Genomic DNA, 14,859 nt, shown 5'->3' on the forward strand with positions numbered 1-14,859 from the left:
GCGATACGTAGTGGTGGTCGGGACGGAGAATTGTAGCCGTCGGGATGGGCGTTGATCCTACACCGAGGACACGAGTCGGGAGGCACGTACTCTCCGAGTCCGCTGGCCGTTGCACCAAAAGCTCACCTTTTGTATTCACCTATCGTTTTGGAGTGCTTGTGTGCTCAACGAGATAAATGCTAGTCCAGGTGAAGGACAATTCCCGATCCATCTCGGTGAGCAGTATTACCAACGTCGTCCTTGACTTTTTTTTCGTGCGGTCCCCATATTTCAAAATATCAAGGAATCCATGTAAGGTGACTCGTACTCGAGTAAGTGACAGAGCTCAACCTTTGTCGGCTTCGACTGGTGCAGAGAGAGAGTAATGTCGTGGTGAAGGGGGGGGGGTGGACGATCAGCTGCCAAGGCTTTTTAAAAAGCGACTTCAGAAGCATCAGGATTAGATTGACTGGATTGATCAATTCCAACTTTCGACTCTCGCCCTGAGGCCCGAATATAGAATGTGAATCATGGGCACGCACTGTGCCAATATCAATCCTTACGACAAAGCAAACGAGTTCATCACGACTCGCACCAGCCTTTTTTCCTCATTCCAGGGTTTTGCCTGGTTATTATGAACTGGACAGAGCTGCTACACATCTATTCCTCCTCCTTATCAAAGACGACTTGAGTCACTTCCTCGCTTGTCTGGCTGCATCTCGCATCACTCGTCCTTCTGATTTGGTCGCCATTCAACCCCGCGCGCGTTCGTTGCTGTTGTGTAACCTTGGCAATTGTGATCATTTCCTTTTCTGTGCCCCTGTAAGGAACAAAGGACATGGAAACATGTGATGAGAGCGTTGCATCTCCGTGCACCCCCATAAATTACAAGATGTTCATTTCAAGAACCGTTCGTAGGGCCTTGCGGACACATACAGATACACCATGCTCTCCTCCAAGGACGTGGTCGAGGTGACTGAACCCGCTTCCCATCAGGTCGACGACGAACATGAGCAAGATGCCCCTCGGGACCACGGGATATGGAGTCGAGATCGGTCAGTGATTGTCTAGAGCTTTCTGATGAGAGCTTTCTAAGCTGACTCTACAAATTTCAAGCTTCTGCGGTGCTCTGGCCTACAATTTCGTGGGCTTCATTCTCCCAGCTCTTTACGGAACGCTCTCAAAACTATGGGTGGCCAACATCAACTCTTCCCTTGTCGTCACAGTCGATTCATATACCTATATTGGCGTTGTAGCCGAGGTGATCAATGAAGGCCTCCCTCGAGCTGCATGGGTCATCATTGGAGACAAGTCCTCACGCTCGCTTTCATCCCGCATCGAACTCACTCAGACCTTGGTACTGTTCCAAAGTATCATGGGTTTGGTTGTGAGCGTCATCATTCTCGGGGCGGCCAAACAGTTTGCCGCTGGGTTTGTCCCGGAGGAGGTTCGCAGAGCGAGCTTGACCTACGTCCGCATCAGCTCATTCTCCGTCTTTAGCGCTGCCGTGGAGGTCGCCGTCACCAATGCTGCCAGGGCGCTTGACCACCCCGATGTGCCGTTTCTCATCAGTGCGACACGCTTTGCCATCAATATCATCTTGGACTTGCTGATCATATCCCGATTTCACGTTGGGACCTCCAAACCCACCGTCAACATGCAAGCTGCAATTCGACTTGGGTGTGACTTTGCTGCGGCATTTGCGGGCCTAGCATACTTCGCGATCATCGTCTTCAGACTGCACAGGAAAACCAGTGGCATCCAGAGCGTCCCTGTAACACGCCCCAGCCTCAGGGCACTGAAAGTGCTTCTGAGACCTGGAATCTTGACTTTTGTCGAGTCTGCCGTAAGGAACACGTTCTATCTGTGGCTTGTCAGCAATATTGTGTCCATGGGTGCGGACTATGCGACGGCTTGGGGCATCTTCAATACCATTCGTTGGGGTCTTGTTATGGTCCCGGTCCAGACACTTGAGGCAACTTCGAATGCATTTACTGGACACAGATGGGGTCAATGGAGGAGCGAGGTTGGGACGCAGGTGCACAAGGCCAAAGCAACCTGGAAGCAGGTTCGCGGTGAGTATTACAGTCCATCACATGCACTGAACCTATAGCTGACCTAGGACTGTTCATGTGTGTGTGTGTCTCCAGATATCACCACTCCTGCAATCACTGCAACGGCAATTGCGCTGGCAGTTGAAGTTCCCCTCTGCATTTTTCTTTCACTCTTCGGATGCAAGCCTTTTGCGCACTATCTCTCTGACTCGGACAGCGTGGCGTCGATCACAGCCCACATGTGGCGCACGATCGACTGGTGCTACATCTTTTACGCACTCTGCACGGAGCTGGCGACAATCCTCCTAGCCACAGTGCCGAGATGGTACCTGTATCAGTCGCTGGTCTCGAATATGTTGTACGTCTTACCATGGGCGATCGTTTGTCAGACGGCACATCTCAGCTCGACAGACGCTTGGAGCTATCATGCCTTTGTGTTCGGAGGAAGCTTGGTCTTCAGCTTTTTCGACGTGCTGCTATTTGTGACACTCTGGGTTTGGAAGCTGAGACGGGGCACACTCAACTTTGACAAGGTAAGACTTGTGTGAAAGCAGACCAAGGCGAAAGAAAGGTCAGGACAGGGGGCCATTATGTGCCCAGGTCTAGAAATATACCGTGTCAGAGTTGAATATTTGAGAGGATGTGATGTCCGACTCTATGGAACGATCTCAACCCTTTTTTCACCTCTTCACCTTTCCCTTTTATTCGACGTCAGCAGCTCCTATCGCTTTGACAATCCTTCGAAGCGCCTCTTGTATGTATGGTCTTGGATGGCTAAACACGATGCGAAATAGCCCAGGAGTCTCAGCGCCAAAGACTGCCCCTGCACCCAAAAACACTCTATTCTTCATGAGCAGTTGGGTGATCTCTGCGCTCGTCCCATCATCAGCCTGAGCTTCACCGGAATTTGGCCGGCGTTCCGGATGTCGTTCCAGGTATGCCTTACCAAGGTCCACCCAGAGGAAAAACGCGGCGTTGGCCCCGGGCGTATATGGGATATTGTGCTTGTTGAGAAACTCGACAACGAGACTATACGAATCGGCCAGCCGGGCTTGATTCAGTTGGATATAGTTGTCCACCCACGCATCGTCTTCCAGCATATTGGCCGCGATATGCTCCGCCACAGATGACGCGTAGGAATAGATTGCAACCTCCAGCAGAGCCTCGCGAAAGGCTTCGTTATATTGCGAAATGATGTACCCAACGCGGAGACCGTTGGCACCAAAGTCTTTGCTCATCCCCCACAGGACATGGACGAGGAGAGGATCGATGATGCCCTCTGGCGCAATCGACAGGACCGAGGTGAAGTCGACGGGCGGAGGAGACGAATCGTGACGGTTTTTCCAAGTAGAGAAGGCATAGATCTCGTCGCTGACGAGGTGGATCCGGTACTTTTGGCACAGGCGCATGTAGGCGACAAGGGCCTCATGGGAGTAACATCTCCCGAGCGGGTTGTGCGGCGAGCACAGCATGAGGGCTTTTGCGTGGATGCCCCGTTCTCGCGCCGCCAAGATGGCGTCTTCGTACTTGATGACAGCTTGCACGCTCATGGGATCTACCGAGCCAAACGACACCGTCAGAACCTCGACGCCAGGGCGAAGCGAGATGTCCGGGATGAAAGCGCGGTAGTACGGACGGCCGAGCAGAAAGCCATCGCCGGGGTTACAGAAGGCCCAAGAGGCATGCTCGATGGCGTGGGAGACGCCATTCGTGATGACGACGTGCTCACTCTCCAAGGGCAGCGCCGGACGCAGCCGGCGATTGAGGAACCGAGCCACAGCCCTCTGAAGCCTCTTTGATCCACGCGGCCCGTCGCCGTAGGTGAATGCTGTCTGCGGGACACGGGTACTGTTCCGGATATAGGCTTCCAGTCCTTCGTGCATGAGGCTGTTCTCCGCCACGCCGACGTTGACAAAGCCGCCCGGGTTGGACGATGGATGCCACTGGTCGGTGTATACATGCCACAGCGGCGATTCTGGGGGTTTCGAGCACTCCTGCGCACGGCGCGAGAGCGTGGACACACCTGAGAGAGCGGCAGACATTTTGCGCAGAAAAGGGGTATTGGGTTGAACTGTGCGTAAGGGTTAAAGTGGTAGTAGAAGGAGTCAAAAAGATCAGATGGGCACTTCAATTGGAAAATATACTTTTGTACATGTAGTTCCCCCGGTTAGCTTTACCTCTGATTTTCCTACATGCACGTGTTACATCAATGCCAGACATGGGTTCAGTCGTTGGAGAAGTCGATGCCACCTAACGCGCCCTGTGATTGAAGGTGCAGCTTGAGCCTTTGGGAGGACACGGTTGTGTTCAAAGGCGTGCATTAACAGCGCGTATCATCTAAAGAAGACGGCTATCATGTGATTACCGAGTCAATCGATGGATCTATTCGTCGAAACACTGAGCTCTTTCTCATGTAAGAGAGGCAGTCGGAATATACGCGGTTTGTGAACCGAGTATCAACCGAGCCTGAGGCCTCTGTGGACCAATCATATTCTATTGGTGCGACACTCACTGTGGCGTACTATGATTGGCCGATACCTGCCAAGTCACTAGCAGCATCATTTGTTTATCTCGCCGCCCGAATTGGTTCCCGCATTGCGGCTCATCGACTTGTATCTTCCTCTCGACTACTGACTGTTATTGACCATCCTCCTCCAAGCTGCATTCAAGTCAACCCTTACTCTTCTGCCTGAAACAAGGCACCCTCCTTGCCACCACTCGCGAAACGACCAATTCCTCCTACCCTCACCATGGCACCAGCAAATTCTCGCAAGAGAAAATCGGACGAGATGGACGAAGGCGCCGGCGTTGCCGTCACCCCCTCCGGCAGCCCAGCGCGCAAGAGGTTGCGAATCACCCAGCAACAGAAGCAAGCATTGATGGACAACCTCCAACTCGAGAGTGAGGGCGATTGAACACCCTGCTATGTGGTGATGGTCTTTTCTGACAAACCGCCTAGTTACCGAGCGAGCGCGCCAGCTGCGAGCAGGGTATGCGCTTCAATGTGCTGACCTGAGAGCTCGCATTGAACGACGCGTCAACCGCATCCCTCTCTCCATCCGCAAGATGACCATGCGGGAGCTGATGCAACAGCATGAAGCTTCCATCGCCAAGCAGAACCAGCCTCGTACTTCACCCTCCAAACAAACAATGTCCGTCCAGGTCCCTGCACCCAAACCTCTACCTCCTCTGCCACAAGAAAGTGGCTCGACCAAGCTGCCTTCTCCGGTCCGAGCTCAGCCACCACAAGCAACCGCTACACGGGGAATTAGGAAGCGCATGAGCCCTCAAATTCAGATTGCCCTGGACAAAGTGAGCGAGGATGACCAGGCAGAGTCTGCAGCGCTCGATACCCTCCCTGTGACCAAGAATACCAAGCGTGCCAAAGGAGCAGCAGCAGCCCCGACAACACGCCCTGCCTCTCGAGCTACTACAAAACAAGCACCAATCTCAGTCCTCTCTCCACGCTCCCACAACTCTCGCACACTCCCCCGCTCACCAATTAAAGATCCCTACCTGCCGGCTTCCCCTACGAAGAACATGTTCGGCCGCCCGGGCGCGACCGCCATTTCTCCCATCCGCCCGGCATCACCATTGAAATCAGCTGCGACAGCCGCAACAACGGCCATATCCGCCAGCGTGCACGGCATGATTGAGCACGCGAAACGAGGAGGCACCGCAACCGCCGCGAAGCTGACCCGGACGGCATCCAAGGAGAAGAAAGAAGCCGCCGCCCTTGCCAAGGCGCAAATGCTCCCGCCTCCGAAACCGAGTGTGCCCCCTTCTCCGCAACGTGCATTCAGCCAGGCAAGCACCCGCAGCGTTGCGACGGATGCTTCTGCCACCTCGACCGGCACGACGGTAGTTGTCAAGCCCAAGCGCGGAGGCAGACCCGCCACCGCTAAAGCCACAACCACGCAACACACCAAGGATGTAGCGACTACAGAGAAAAAGAAGGGAGGGGTCGCGAGGGCCGCCAGCGCAGCCAAGACGGCGCTCAAGAGAAACGCCACTGCGGGCACTGGCACCGGCACGACGAGTAAGAAAGTCGTAGTGGTAGAGCCGGCAGCAGGACGGAGAGTGTTGCGCAAGAGGGCATAAAAAAAAAAAAGGAATGGGAGCAGGATGATAAATGACATTGGCAGCGCAAGCAATTACTGTTATTGGTACGAGGGTTTGTGCGACCCAGAACCACAACCATGAGAGGAAAGATATGGATTTGGATTGGTATGAGCCGGCCTTCCCTCTTCAAAGGGTTGGTTTGATTGGAGTTATTGAGGCCAGGTCCTTTGCACGGGTATTGGCTTTTGTTTTTGGGTCGTTGTGCTCATTTATTCGTTAGCCAGCGAATGATAAATTTCCAGAATCAGAGAAGAGAAGAGAAGAACGCGACATGCCTTTTCCTCAACCAAATACTCACTCACTCCACCAACCCGGTTACCTACAGCGTCTCTACTCCGCGTGAGTTGCTAGCTAATCGCGTCGACATACGTGTGGACTGTTAATTAGTTGAACAGAACGACTTAGAACTTCACGAGGGGTTTCCCGGTTTACAGCACCACCACGCTGTCTCCTCGAGCCCCCTTTGTTTGGTGTCCATTGAGAGATTCCGTGTCATTTTGTTCCTCTTCTCGTCAGTTTTTTTCTTTTCTGTGGTCTCCTCGATAAGTGGAAAAAGACCCGTGTTCAGACAATGAATGCTAAGCAAGGCAATTTGGTTCCCATAGCAAAAAACATCTCAAGCTCCGAAGCTCCATACCAACAACATCGCCTTTTGACTGTTGAGTACTTTGAGTGTATTTTTCTTCTGTAAGATCATGTGCACCTTTTCCCATCTCGTCCATCTCTCCCTATCTTGTACAAAAAATCACACAATGTGAACGTGCCTCCCTCGGCCTTTCAGCCATGTCCATGTCACAGCAAGATCAGTAGTCCAGCTCTGCACCTCCACCTGCTTGTGCCGCCGCAGCGGCTCCGGCATTGCCTCCACCACTGTTCGGCTGAGCGTCGAGGTCCTCGTAGCTTTTGATACTTCGGCCTTGGGTGGCTTCTCTTGGTCCCATGGCGTTCATACCACCACCTGCGCCGTCCCCCCATTTGCCACCGCCTCCACCTCCACCCTGAGCGATGAAACCAGGTGTGAGGCCGGGAACAAGATTACCTCGCAACATGCCTCCCATATTGTTGTAGCCACGTTGACTACCGCGTTGGTTTCGATCATAGGGTCCAGGTCGGTTGCCGTATCTCCCACCGCCACGTCGAATAGGGCCACCACTATGTCCTCCACTTCCATTCATGCCATCCGTGTTGAAGTTGACCCCAGGTACAAGTGGACCGTGGACATTCTGCATCCCCATCATGGCATTCTGGCCGAAACCCATCATGTTCATTCCAATATTCTGAAGGCTGAAACCCCGAGGAGTGCCGTTGTTCAGGTGATGGTTCTGAGGCAATGGGAAATGACCATTAGAGTTGGCATCCGATCGCGACGGTGCGATATGTGATGGATCCAAAACGTAGGTGTTGACAAGTTGAAGCTGTGACTGTTAGTGGACTGCATCCAGTTCGTGGACAATCTGCAACTTACATCGTTCTTGAGAGCCACAAACCATTCTTCGTGTCTCTTCTCTACGTGCTTCCTCCAGAAGTGCTCGGCTTTGAACAACTTTGTGCATTCAGGGACCCGACAGCGGAATTTGGCTTCGTCCTCTTGCTTGACAAACTTCGCCAGCTCTTCGTCCAATGCTTCTTCGACGGGCTTGCCTCCAATCTTCTTGAGATCCACGTACTCTGGTTCCAAAATTTGCAGGACCTTTTCCTCAAAAGTCTTGACCCAGTTGAACGCTCGAAGAAGCTGCTGGTCGTTTTTGTTGAACTTCTGAGGCCGTCTCTCTTGGACAGGGCTAAGGGGTTCATCGTCCATGCCGTTCTCACTCCGACCATCTTTCTTCTTGCCGGGGAAAGGCTCACCAAGTGCGCTCGCCCTGGCCGCAGCCTTGGCCGCAGAGGTCAATCCAGCCCTGGGTCTTCGAAGATGACCGCCAGGGCACTTTCGTACCATTTCATGAACTGAATCGGACTCGAAGACACAAAACAAACAGAAGTTGTAAACCCGCCGAAGATATTCGACCATGAGATCCAGCTTCTTTTTGACGACCAACAACTCTTCGTCATCCTGCTCGTCTTCTTCCTCTTCACCCTCTTCGCCCTCCTCTTCGAACTTGATTTCATCATCATTGTCCTCAAAGTTTGGCTTTTTGGGTTTTGGCGGAGGCTGTAGAAGTCCTTGGTTTCTCATCTGTTCCACTCGAGCATCGATCCTCCCTAAAGCTCCAGAATGCTCATCCTTGCCAAGTTCGGCATCAAGCTTAGTGACAAGCCGTCGCGCAAGTTCATGATCGCGTTCGATGCGTTCGGGTGCGGAGAACAAGTCCCAAAGAGCTTTCTTCCTCGGGGCACTCGGTGCATTGTGGATACCAACGTGACAGGTGAAGTCGCCTCTCACCGAATCAGTGATGGTCTTACCATTGATAAGATCGAGAGCTTTTTGAGCAGGACTGATTTTCTCCAGCTGTGGTTTCTCTTCACCCTCTTCACCGTCCTCGTCCCGGCCGTCACCCCGCTCTATGTCCTGCATAACATCACCGTCCTCTTCGGGGGCAGGATTCAACATAATCCAGCCGATACGATGGAATTTCTTGGCCGGATTGGGGTCACTCAACGATAAGCCTTTGAAACCCCCTGCCTCCTCTCCCAAATGTTCTTTGCAAAACTCCTCAATGCGGTCGCGGCCGACATTAGGCGCCAGGGTCTTGATGAGCAGAGCAGGCTGCTGAACAGAATCATCTTTAAGATCGCCGCCTTTGGCCGGGACAAGGTCTAGCACACCAAGAACTTCACCGCCGCCGACAGCCTCACCTTCTTCTTTCTCCACCATTCCACCGGCCCCGTCGCTATCATTCTTGTAGATCCCCTCGAGAGTGAATTCATCGAAAAGACCAGTTTCGAGGTCTCTGACCCATTGCTCGAAGCTGGGTTCTCGGGAGTCCATCAGACGTTTTCGGATTGGATCTCGTATCTCTGGCACGTATCGCTCTTTGAACCACTCTTCGCCTTTGTGCTGTTGGACAAATTGGCGGGCCATCTTCACCTGAAACTCCTGTTTGTACTGATCATAAGCCTGCTGGATTTGTGCTCGCTCTTTCTCGCGGTCTTCTTTGGCCTCGCGCTCGCCCTTGACACGATCTGAAGGTCGTCTGCCGCCGTGCTTAGCGCGTTCTTTCTCTTCTTTGACCTGTTGTTCAAATCGCCACCAATCTGCAAAGAAGCTAAATCCTGCCTGTGTGTCTAGAGCCAGGGGATTGGCGAGAGGATTGACCTTGACAGCAGGCTTATTGGAGTCTTGACCTGGAACATATCGATCGATGTTTGCAGCAGTTGGTGAAGGCGCTCTTCTGCGATCATCCCGCTCTCTTGCATCTCTCGTGTCTCTTGTTTCCCTTGCTGCAGGTCTGTTACCCTCGTAATAGTCATCGCGTCCGTTGCGCTCGCGGTCTCGCTCCCTCTCTCGGTCAGGTTGATAACGATCGATAGCTACTGGGGAACGCGAACGGTTGCGAGGAGCAGGCCGACGTCGGTCGTTAGCCACTAAGCAATTTATTAGCCATAATACTGGATGGAAAGTAGCCTCGCTTACCAGGAGATCTTCGTCTGTACGAGTCGGTTCGCTCATAAGACTCATCCCTTCCACGATATCTGGGTGGCGATCTCTCGTTTGTAGGAGAGCCATAAGCCTCGTATGGATTCATGTTGTTCTGGAGCTTGGAGCCTCGCGATCAACAGTGCTTCTGCGTCTGATGCCACAATGACCTAGGTGAAGCCCACCGAGGCGCTATGTCATTTGCAGGCCGAGAGCGCAGCGACAGAGGCGACAATGTCGATCAGGTGAATTCGTCTTCGATTGTCCGAGGTTTCGAGGTCAAGTAGCTAAGAGTAAACATGGCAGAGGTTAGACTTGAGTGAGGGGACAATAAATTGGAGGACGACATTGAGAAATGAGTGTAGGCCAAGGTCAAAGAAGGAAGAAAGCTCGCAGGCATTGAATGCGCCTATCTGAGGAGCAGATGATGGAGAAAAAAAATGCAGGCCAGCGGTAATAACAGTATATAAGTGGACTCGAAGATGTACTCTAGGACTCCAAAGGTCCGAGACAATCGGGGGGACTGGAAAGGTCAAAGTAAATAGGGCCGCAGAGCGTAGCGGCGCGGAGTGAATAATGGCGCGATGGCAGGAAGAGCAGAGGTATTGAGCTTACAAGATTTGAAGCAAGGAGTTGGTTGCACGCTGGTATCGCAATGCAGCACCAAGTGCTGTTGATGGACGATGAGGAGGAGTTGAATGAACAACGAACCGCGGCGTGAAACCCTCCAGAGGCCAAACTGCGCGGGAGGCGCAGTTGGGCTGGGAAAGAGCGTGATTGGTTGCCGGGGCGGAGGAGGCGTGGGACTCACTCACGTGATATGGCTTGGCATCTCCGCCTTTGTTGGTTTGGAGCAAGTGTCTGTCTGGCTCGTTTACCACATACATACCCGTTGATGTCGAGGCTATCAGAAATGACTGCTCCTAGATATCTTTCTATAGGTCCTTCTGTGACAGACATTCTTCTTGACCTTTAACTTCTTTTCTTGTAGCTTTTCGGCTATTCAGGTTATTCAGTCTGGGTACTGAACGATCAGGAAAATGAGACTGTGAGTGCCAGGGATTTATGGAGGAGGACTTCGCGTTGCATCTCTGCAAAGGCACGCCCACTGTATGGCCATCCTTTTGGAACACGCGTCAGAATCCTGGACAGAGTCGACCTGGGTCACTGATTGTCAGAACTTGGCAGCCTATCTCAAAGGTCCTGTTCCAAAAAGCCACAGAAAGACAGATAGAGGACGCTAGCTAGGTCGTGCATATTTGGGAGCGGAAAGCAGTTCTCATACAGGAAATATCATTTCATAATTATCGTTCGGTTGCTGGATTGCAAATACTATGTTATATACATTGACGGGGTGTCCCGCGAGCAGAAAATGCGGTGCCAGGCCAGTTGAATGGTCCCAAAAGACGAACCTCGTTCAGACATCAAAAAAACGATTCTTCATTTGCCGCCCCCTGCACACTGCCATGAATAGAGATGGAGTCTTGCCCTCACCTCATACTCTCGAGGTCCTAACCAAAAGTTTCTCGTGGTCTGAGAAATAGGAATCCAATCACGAATCTGTCTTCTCAGTCTCTTGCTGGGTCTCGTGCTCATGCTTGATCGTCCATCCGTTGAGATGACCGGTCCCGGCGGTCAGGTATGATGCAAATCCCAACCATGCGAGATACGGGGCCATCAAGTATGCAGCAGTCTTGTCCACTTTGTTCCAGACATAGGTCATGTAGCCGACAGTGCCGGTCAGGGCGACCACATCGAGCATGGCTTCAATAGGTCTGCCGAGGCCGAAGAACAGAGGCATCCAAATGAGGTTCAAGCCCAGTTGTATCGTGTACAATGTTGCCCCTCTTCTTGCGTTTTCAACTGTCTGTGGACTCGGGCTTGCCAATCCGATCGTCCAGACCCGGTGAGCCGCATATCCCATGAGTATATAGAGTGCGGACCAAGCCGGGGCGTAAACCCACGGAGGGGGTCTAAAGGGGGGTTGTTTTATTGCCTTGTAGTGTTCTTGAGCGGTTCTGAACTTTCCCAGCTCTGTTGCCGCTGGGTCCGAGAATCTCTTAGGACGGAGTCTCCCAGGCTGAGAGACAAGGCCAGATCCCAAGCCCAGTCCGAGGGGTAGAAGGATCGAGACGGGGGCATTGGAGAAGATGGAGGCGGGTAGCGTAAGGCCCGGAACGTACGCCATCGCTGTAGATAGATTGTACAGGAGGTATTTCTTAGAGTTTTGTCAAGACGAAAGCCCGAAGAACGTTCAGGATGTATTTGGTATCAGTTCTGTCGTTTGCAAGAGAGGGGTCGATCAGAGAAGCTGGCGGCGACGGGCGAAAGATATCATCGACAAGTAAATAGCCATCAGGTGAGTTGAATGTTTTGGGTTGCTCATCAGGTGAGCCGAGCATCGCAGTTCTGGCGCGTGGGGTGCGCATGACACAACTTGTACCGCGCTCCGTCCCAGCATCTTTTCCCGCAAACATCCAAAGCTTGCGATGGTCATGTTTATGCGCATTTGATATGCAATGTCAGATTAGATCCATGTATATCTTCTAGCTAATGTCGTTTTGCACTAATCAAAATATACCTTCACGAATGATCAAGCAAAAGCTCCCACTACCGCCATCAGCAGACCTCCTAGGCCCACGGCGAGACATGCTTCGATTCTGCGTCTGCCTTTCAGAGCCTCGTAGCTCTTTTCACTCAAGAAATCCTCCGCAATCAACTGCACTAAACCGGCGAAAAGTAAAAGTCCACTGGAAATCGCATTTGTGATACCGACCATCAACAGTCCCACCTTACTCGCAGGGTCATATAGCGAGTGCAAGACGATTCCCATAGCCTGGCCAATGGGTGTTGTCGCGCCATACGCGAGTGCCATGAGCCAGGGCTTGGGCGAAGAAGCATCGAACAAGGTTGGTATGAGTGCCGCAATGCGCGATCCTAGTGCAAATCCTTCAAAGGTCTGGTGGAAGCAAATTGCGATGAGCAGGACGGCGAATTGCGTGCCCTGCGCGACAGAGACGGCCATGCCAATGAAGATGCTATGAAATAGAATTCCCGCTTCGAGGAGCAAGCATTGGAGGAAGAGTCGCTGAGGGTTCTCGTCATCTTTGGTAGTGAGATGATGCAAGTTATTTTCATGTTCGGAAATTTTGCGCCGGTGAGGGTTGCTCAATGTCGCAGACTCGTCCGCAACTGGATCGAGGTCGTCCAGCTCCAGATCTGAGTCGCTCGATGCCGAGTCTCGAGGTTTTGGGGATGTATCTGTGTATGGCGTCGTTGGCACTTGCAAGTGGTCCGAGGGAACATGTCCATTGCCATAGACCGACGATCTTCCTTCTCCCGAGGACTGTTCCTCCGGTACTCTCTCCCATTCATTCGCGTGACTGTGTCCTGCGCCTTTGCTTGCAAAGAACATCTCTATCCCCACCACCATGAAAACGGACAACATGGCAATCAACCCGGGCATCTGCGGGTACGTCTCTGTCCAAAAGTCTGGCAGACAGGGATCGGTCATGGATATAAACGCCGTAGGGAGCAGGTGGATGAAGGCCGTCGCAATGAGGACACCTGTGCCGAAGTGCCGGGAGAGGAAGAGGAAGCGATGTGGGATAGGGAGTTTGGGAAAGCGACGGGCGATAATGGGAAAGGAGCATGCTGTAACACGGTCAATATGGACCACTATCTATATCAGATGGAGACTGCCTCAACTTACCGAGAGTGCTCAACGCCAGAATAAGGAAGAGGGCAAAGACATGGATGCCGGTGTTGTAGGCACCTCGTCTTCCCACTGTGCCGCACGCCGGCTTCGCGGGCGCATCTTGTCGTCTCTGTAGTTCTGCATGGAGGAGCTCGAGGGGTAGTCCGCTCAACGATGATGGCCCACGGTCATCTGATAGCATTTGTCAGTTCTTGGGTTGTTCGCGGTCGGTACATTCGGGAGCAGGAATGAACAACGAACCTCGAGCGATGAGCCCATGAGACTCGGGAAACATCACTAGTGTGCTTTTTTGGTGTGACCGTAGGATTGGCCATAAATGCCGTGAGAAATGACACTGTTGAGAGGTGTTACACGTCGTCGCGTTTGCCCTGACGCTGCGACCCCTCAGAAAAGATCCGAAGATCCCCTACTCGTAGGTACAGATCTCCCGTCTCTGAAAGTCTGGTCCGGCGGGACCAATTCCCTACTTTCCGACTCGCCGAGTTCTGCTCGCGCCTCATCCCGAATAGGGACAACGGTGACGCCGACAATGCTGGTGGTGCTATAACGGGTCTAGGGCCTTGGCACCATCTCGGCGGGTTACGCGGGCTAATTATCCTCTGGTATGTTCCCCTGCATCCTCTATATTCATTGTCGCACCCTATCCAGACGGAGTATTTGACTTCACCTTGAAGGGGAAATACATGATACATTTACGTACTTACGATCCGAATTCCGTCTTAGAGAGCTTTCCACTGGATTTGTCTGAATGATTGAGAACTAGCGCCGTTAACCCAACGCTGCTGGGCAGGATGAGCTCGTCTAGCCTTTGCTTAGATGGCGAGATATAAACCTACCACGATCTTGGTATGTATCGCGTATACCCAGACACATCTCTCTACAATGGGTGGAAGATCGCCCGGTATAATGAGAAAAGACACCCCTTTGGCTGTCTTCAACTGCTCTCAAATGCTCCTAAATGCTCCTAGGGCTATGCCTCACACGAAGTTGTTGACAGAATGATGAAGTAACAACGTCGATGGAATCACCGATGCTGTTCGGTAAATAACTTGTTCGGAAATCCACTCCAACAGCTCCAACGGTGTATGCAACAAATAATTATCCGAGGTGGTCAGACTCGAGGCTAATGATGCCGTCTATTCTATCCGTTCACAACAAGTTCGGCGGCCTCACGGTTCCGGTCCGGAGCTGGGCTCGACTTGTCCGTCAGGCCGAAGGTCGGCCGCTGAGTTGGAGCCGCCTCTATCCGAGCAAGGAGGCTGGCCATGGCTGCCAGGATTGTGTATGCATGCAAATCTGTCTGCCAGCGTCTGGTCAAAACATTGTGCGTTGCATATAAAGAAAACTTGACCGAGGTATGGTTCGAATGGAAGCTCTACTTTAGAGACAACAGCCAACCCACCAGAGAC

At 52.5% G+C, this 14,859-nt stretch overlaps 6 protein-coding genes across 6 annotated transcripts; 2 read left to right on the top strand and 4 right to left on the bottom strand.

Moving 5' to 3' along the window:
• Nucleotides 1-924: 924 nt before the first annotated feature.
• Nucleotides 925-2,581, top strand: AYO21_05708 (hypothetical protein; the record flags this gene model as incomplete). Its single annotated transcript, XM_022655675.1, has 3 exons — nucleotides 925-1,034; nucleotides 1,096-2,054; nucleotides 2,130-2,581. 3 exons carry the CDS (start codon nucleotides 925-927, stop codon nucleotides 2,579-2,581), a joined length of 1,521 nt encoding a protein of 506 aa, XP_022511979.1.
• Nucleotides 2,582-2,734: 153 nt separating this feature from the next.
• On the bottom strand, nucleotides 2,735-4,075 carry AYO21_05709 (hypothetical protein; the record flags this gene model as incomplete). The annotated part of the gene is made up of 1 exon (XM_022655676.1): nucleotides 2,735-4,075. One exon carries the CDS (start codon nucleotides 4,073-4,075, stop codon nucleotides 2,735-2,737), a length of 1,341 nt encoding a protein of 446 aa, XP_022511980.1.
• Nucleotides 4,076-4,783: 708 nt separating this feature from the next.
• Nucleotides 4,784-6,134, top strand: AYO21_05710 (hypothetical protein; the record flags this gene model as incomplete). The annotated part of the gene is made up of 2 exons (XM_022655677.1): nucleotides 4,784-4,934; nucleotides 4,993-6,134. 2 exons carry the CDS (start codon nucleotides 4,784-4,786, stop codon nucleotides 6,132-6,134), a joined length of 1,293 nt encoding a protein of 430 aa, XP_022511981.1.
• An 824-nt stretch (nucleotides 6,135-6,958) lies between these two features.
• Nucleotides 6,959-9,841, bottom strand: AYO21_05711 (hypothetical protein; the record flags this gene model as incomplete). Its single annotated transcript, XM_022655678.1, has 3 exons — nucleotides 6,959-7,570; nucleotides 7,621-9,680; nucleotides 9,730-9,841. The coding sequence occupies 3 exons, from the start codon at nucleotides 9,839-9,841 to the stop codon at nucleotides 6,959-6,961; spliced, it is 2,784 nt and encodes a 927-aa protein (XP_022511982.1).
• Nucleotides 9,842-11,284: 1,443 nt separating this feature from the next.
• Nucleotides 11,285-11,920, bottom strand: AYO21_05712 (hypothetical protein; the record flags this gene model as incomplete). The annotated part of the gene is made up of 1 exon (XM_022655679.1): nucleotides 11,285-11,920. One exon carries the CDS (start codon nucleotides 11,918-11,920, stop codon nucleotides 11,285-11,287), a length of 636 nt encoding a protein of 211 aa, XP_022511983.1.
• A 405-nt stretch (nucleotides 11,921-12,325) lies between these two features.
• On the bottom strand, nucleotides 12,326-14,717 carry AYO21_05713 (hypothetical protein; the record flags this gene model as incomplete). The annotated part of the gene is made up of 3 exons (XM_022655680.1): nucleotides 12,326-13,386; nucleotides 13,445-13,621; nucleotides 14,624-14,717. The coding sequence occupies 3 exons, from the start codon at nucleotides 14,715-14,717 to the stop codon at nucleotides 12,326-12,328; spliced, it is 1,332 nt and encodes a 443-aa protein (XP_022511984.1).
• Nucleotides 14,718-14,859: the final 142 nt, after the last annotated feature.

This window comes from Fonsecaea monophora (assembly GCF_001642475.1).
Source record: "Fonsecaea monophora strain CBS 269.37 chromosome Unknown Scaff37, whole genome shotgun sequence".
NCBI classification, from domain to species: domain Eukaryota; kingdom Fungi; phylum Ascomycota; class Eurotiomycetes; order Chaetothyriales; family Herpotrichiellaceae; genus Fonsecaea; species Fonsecaea monophora.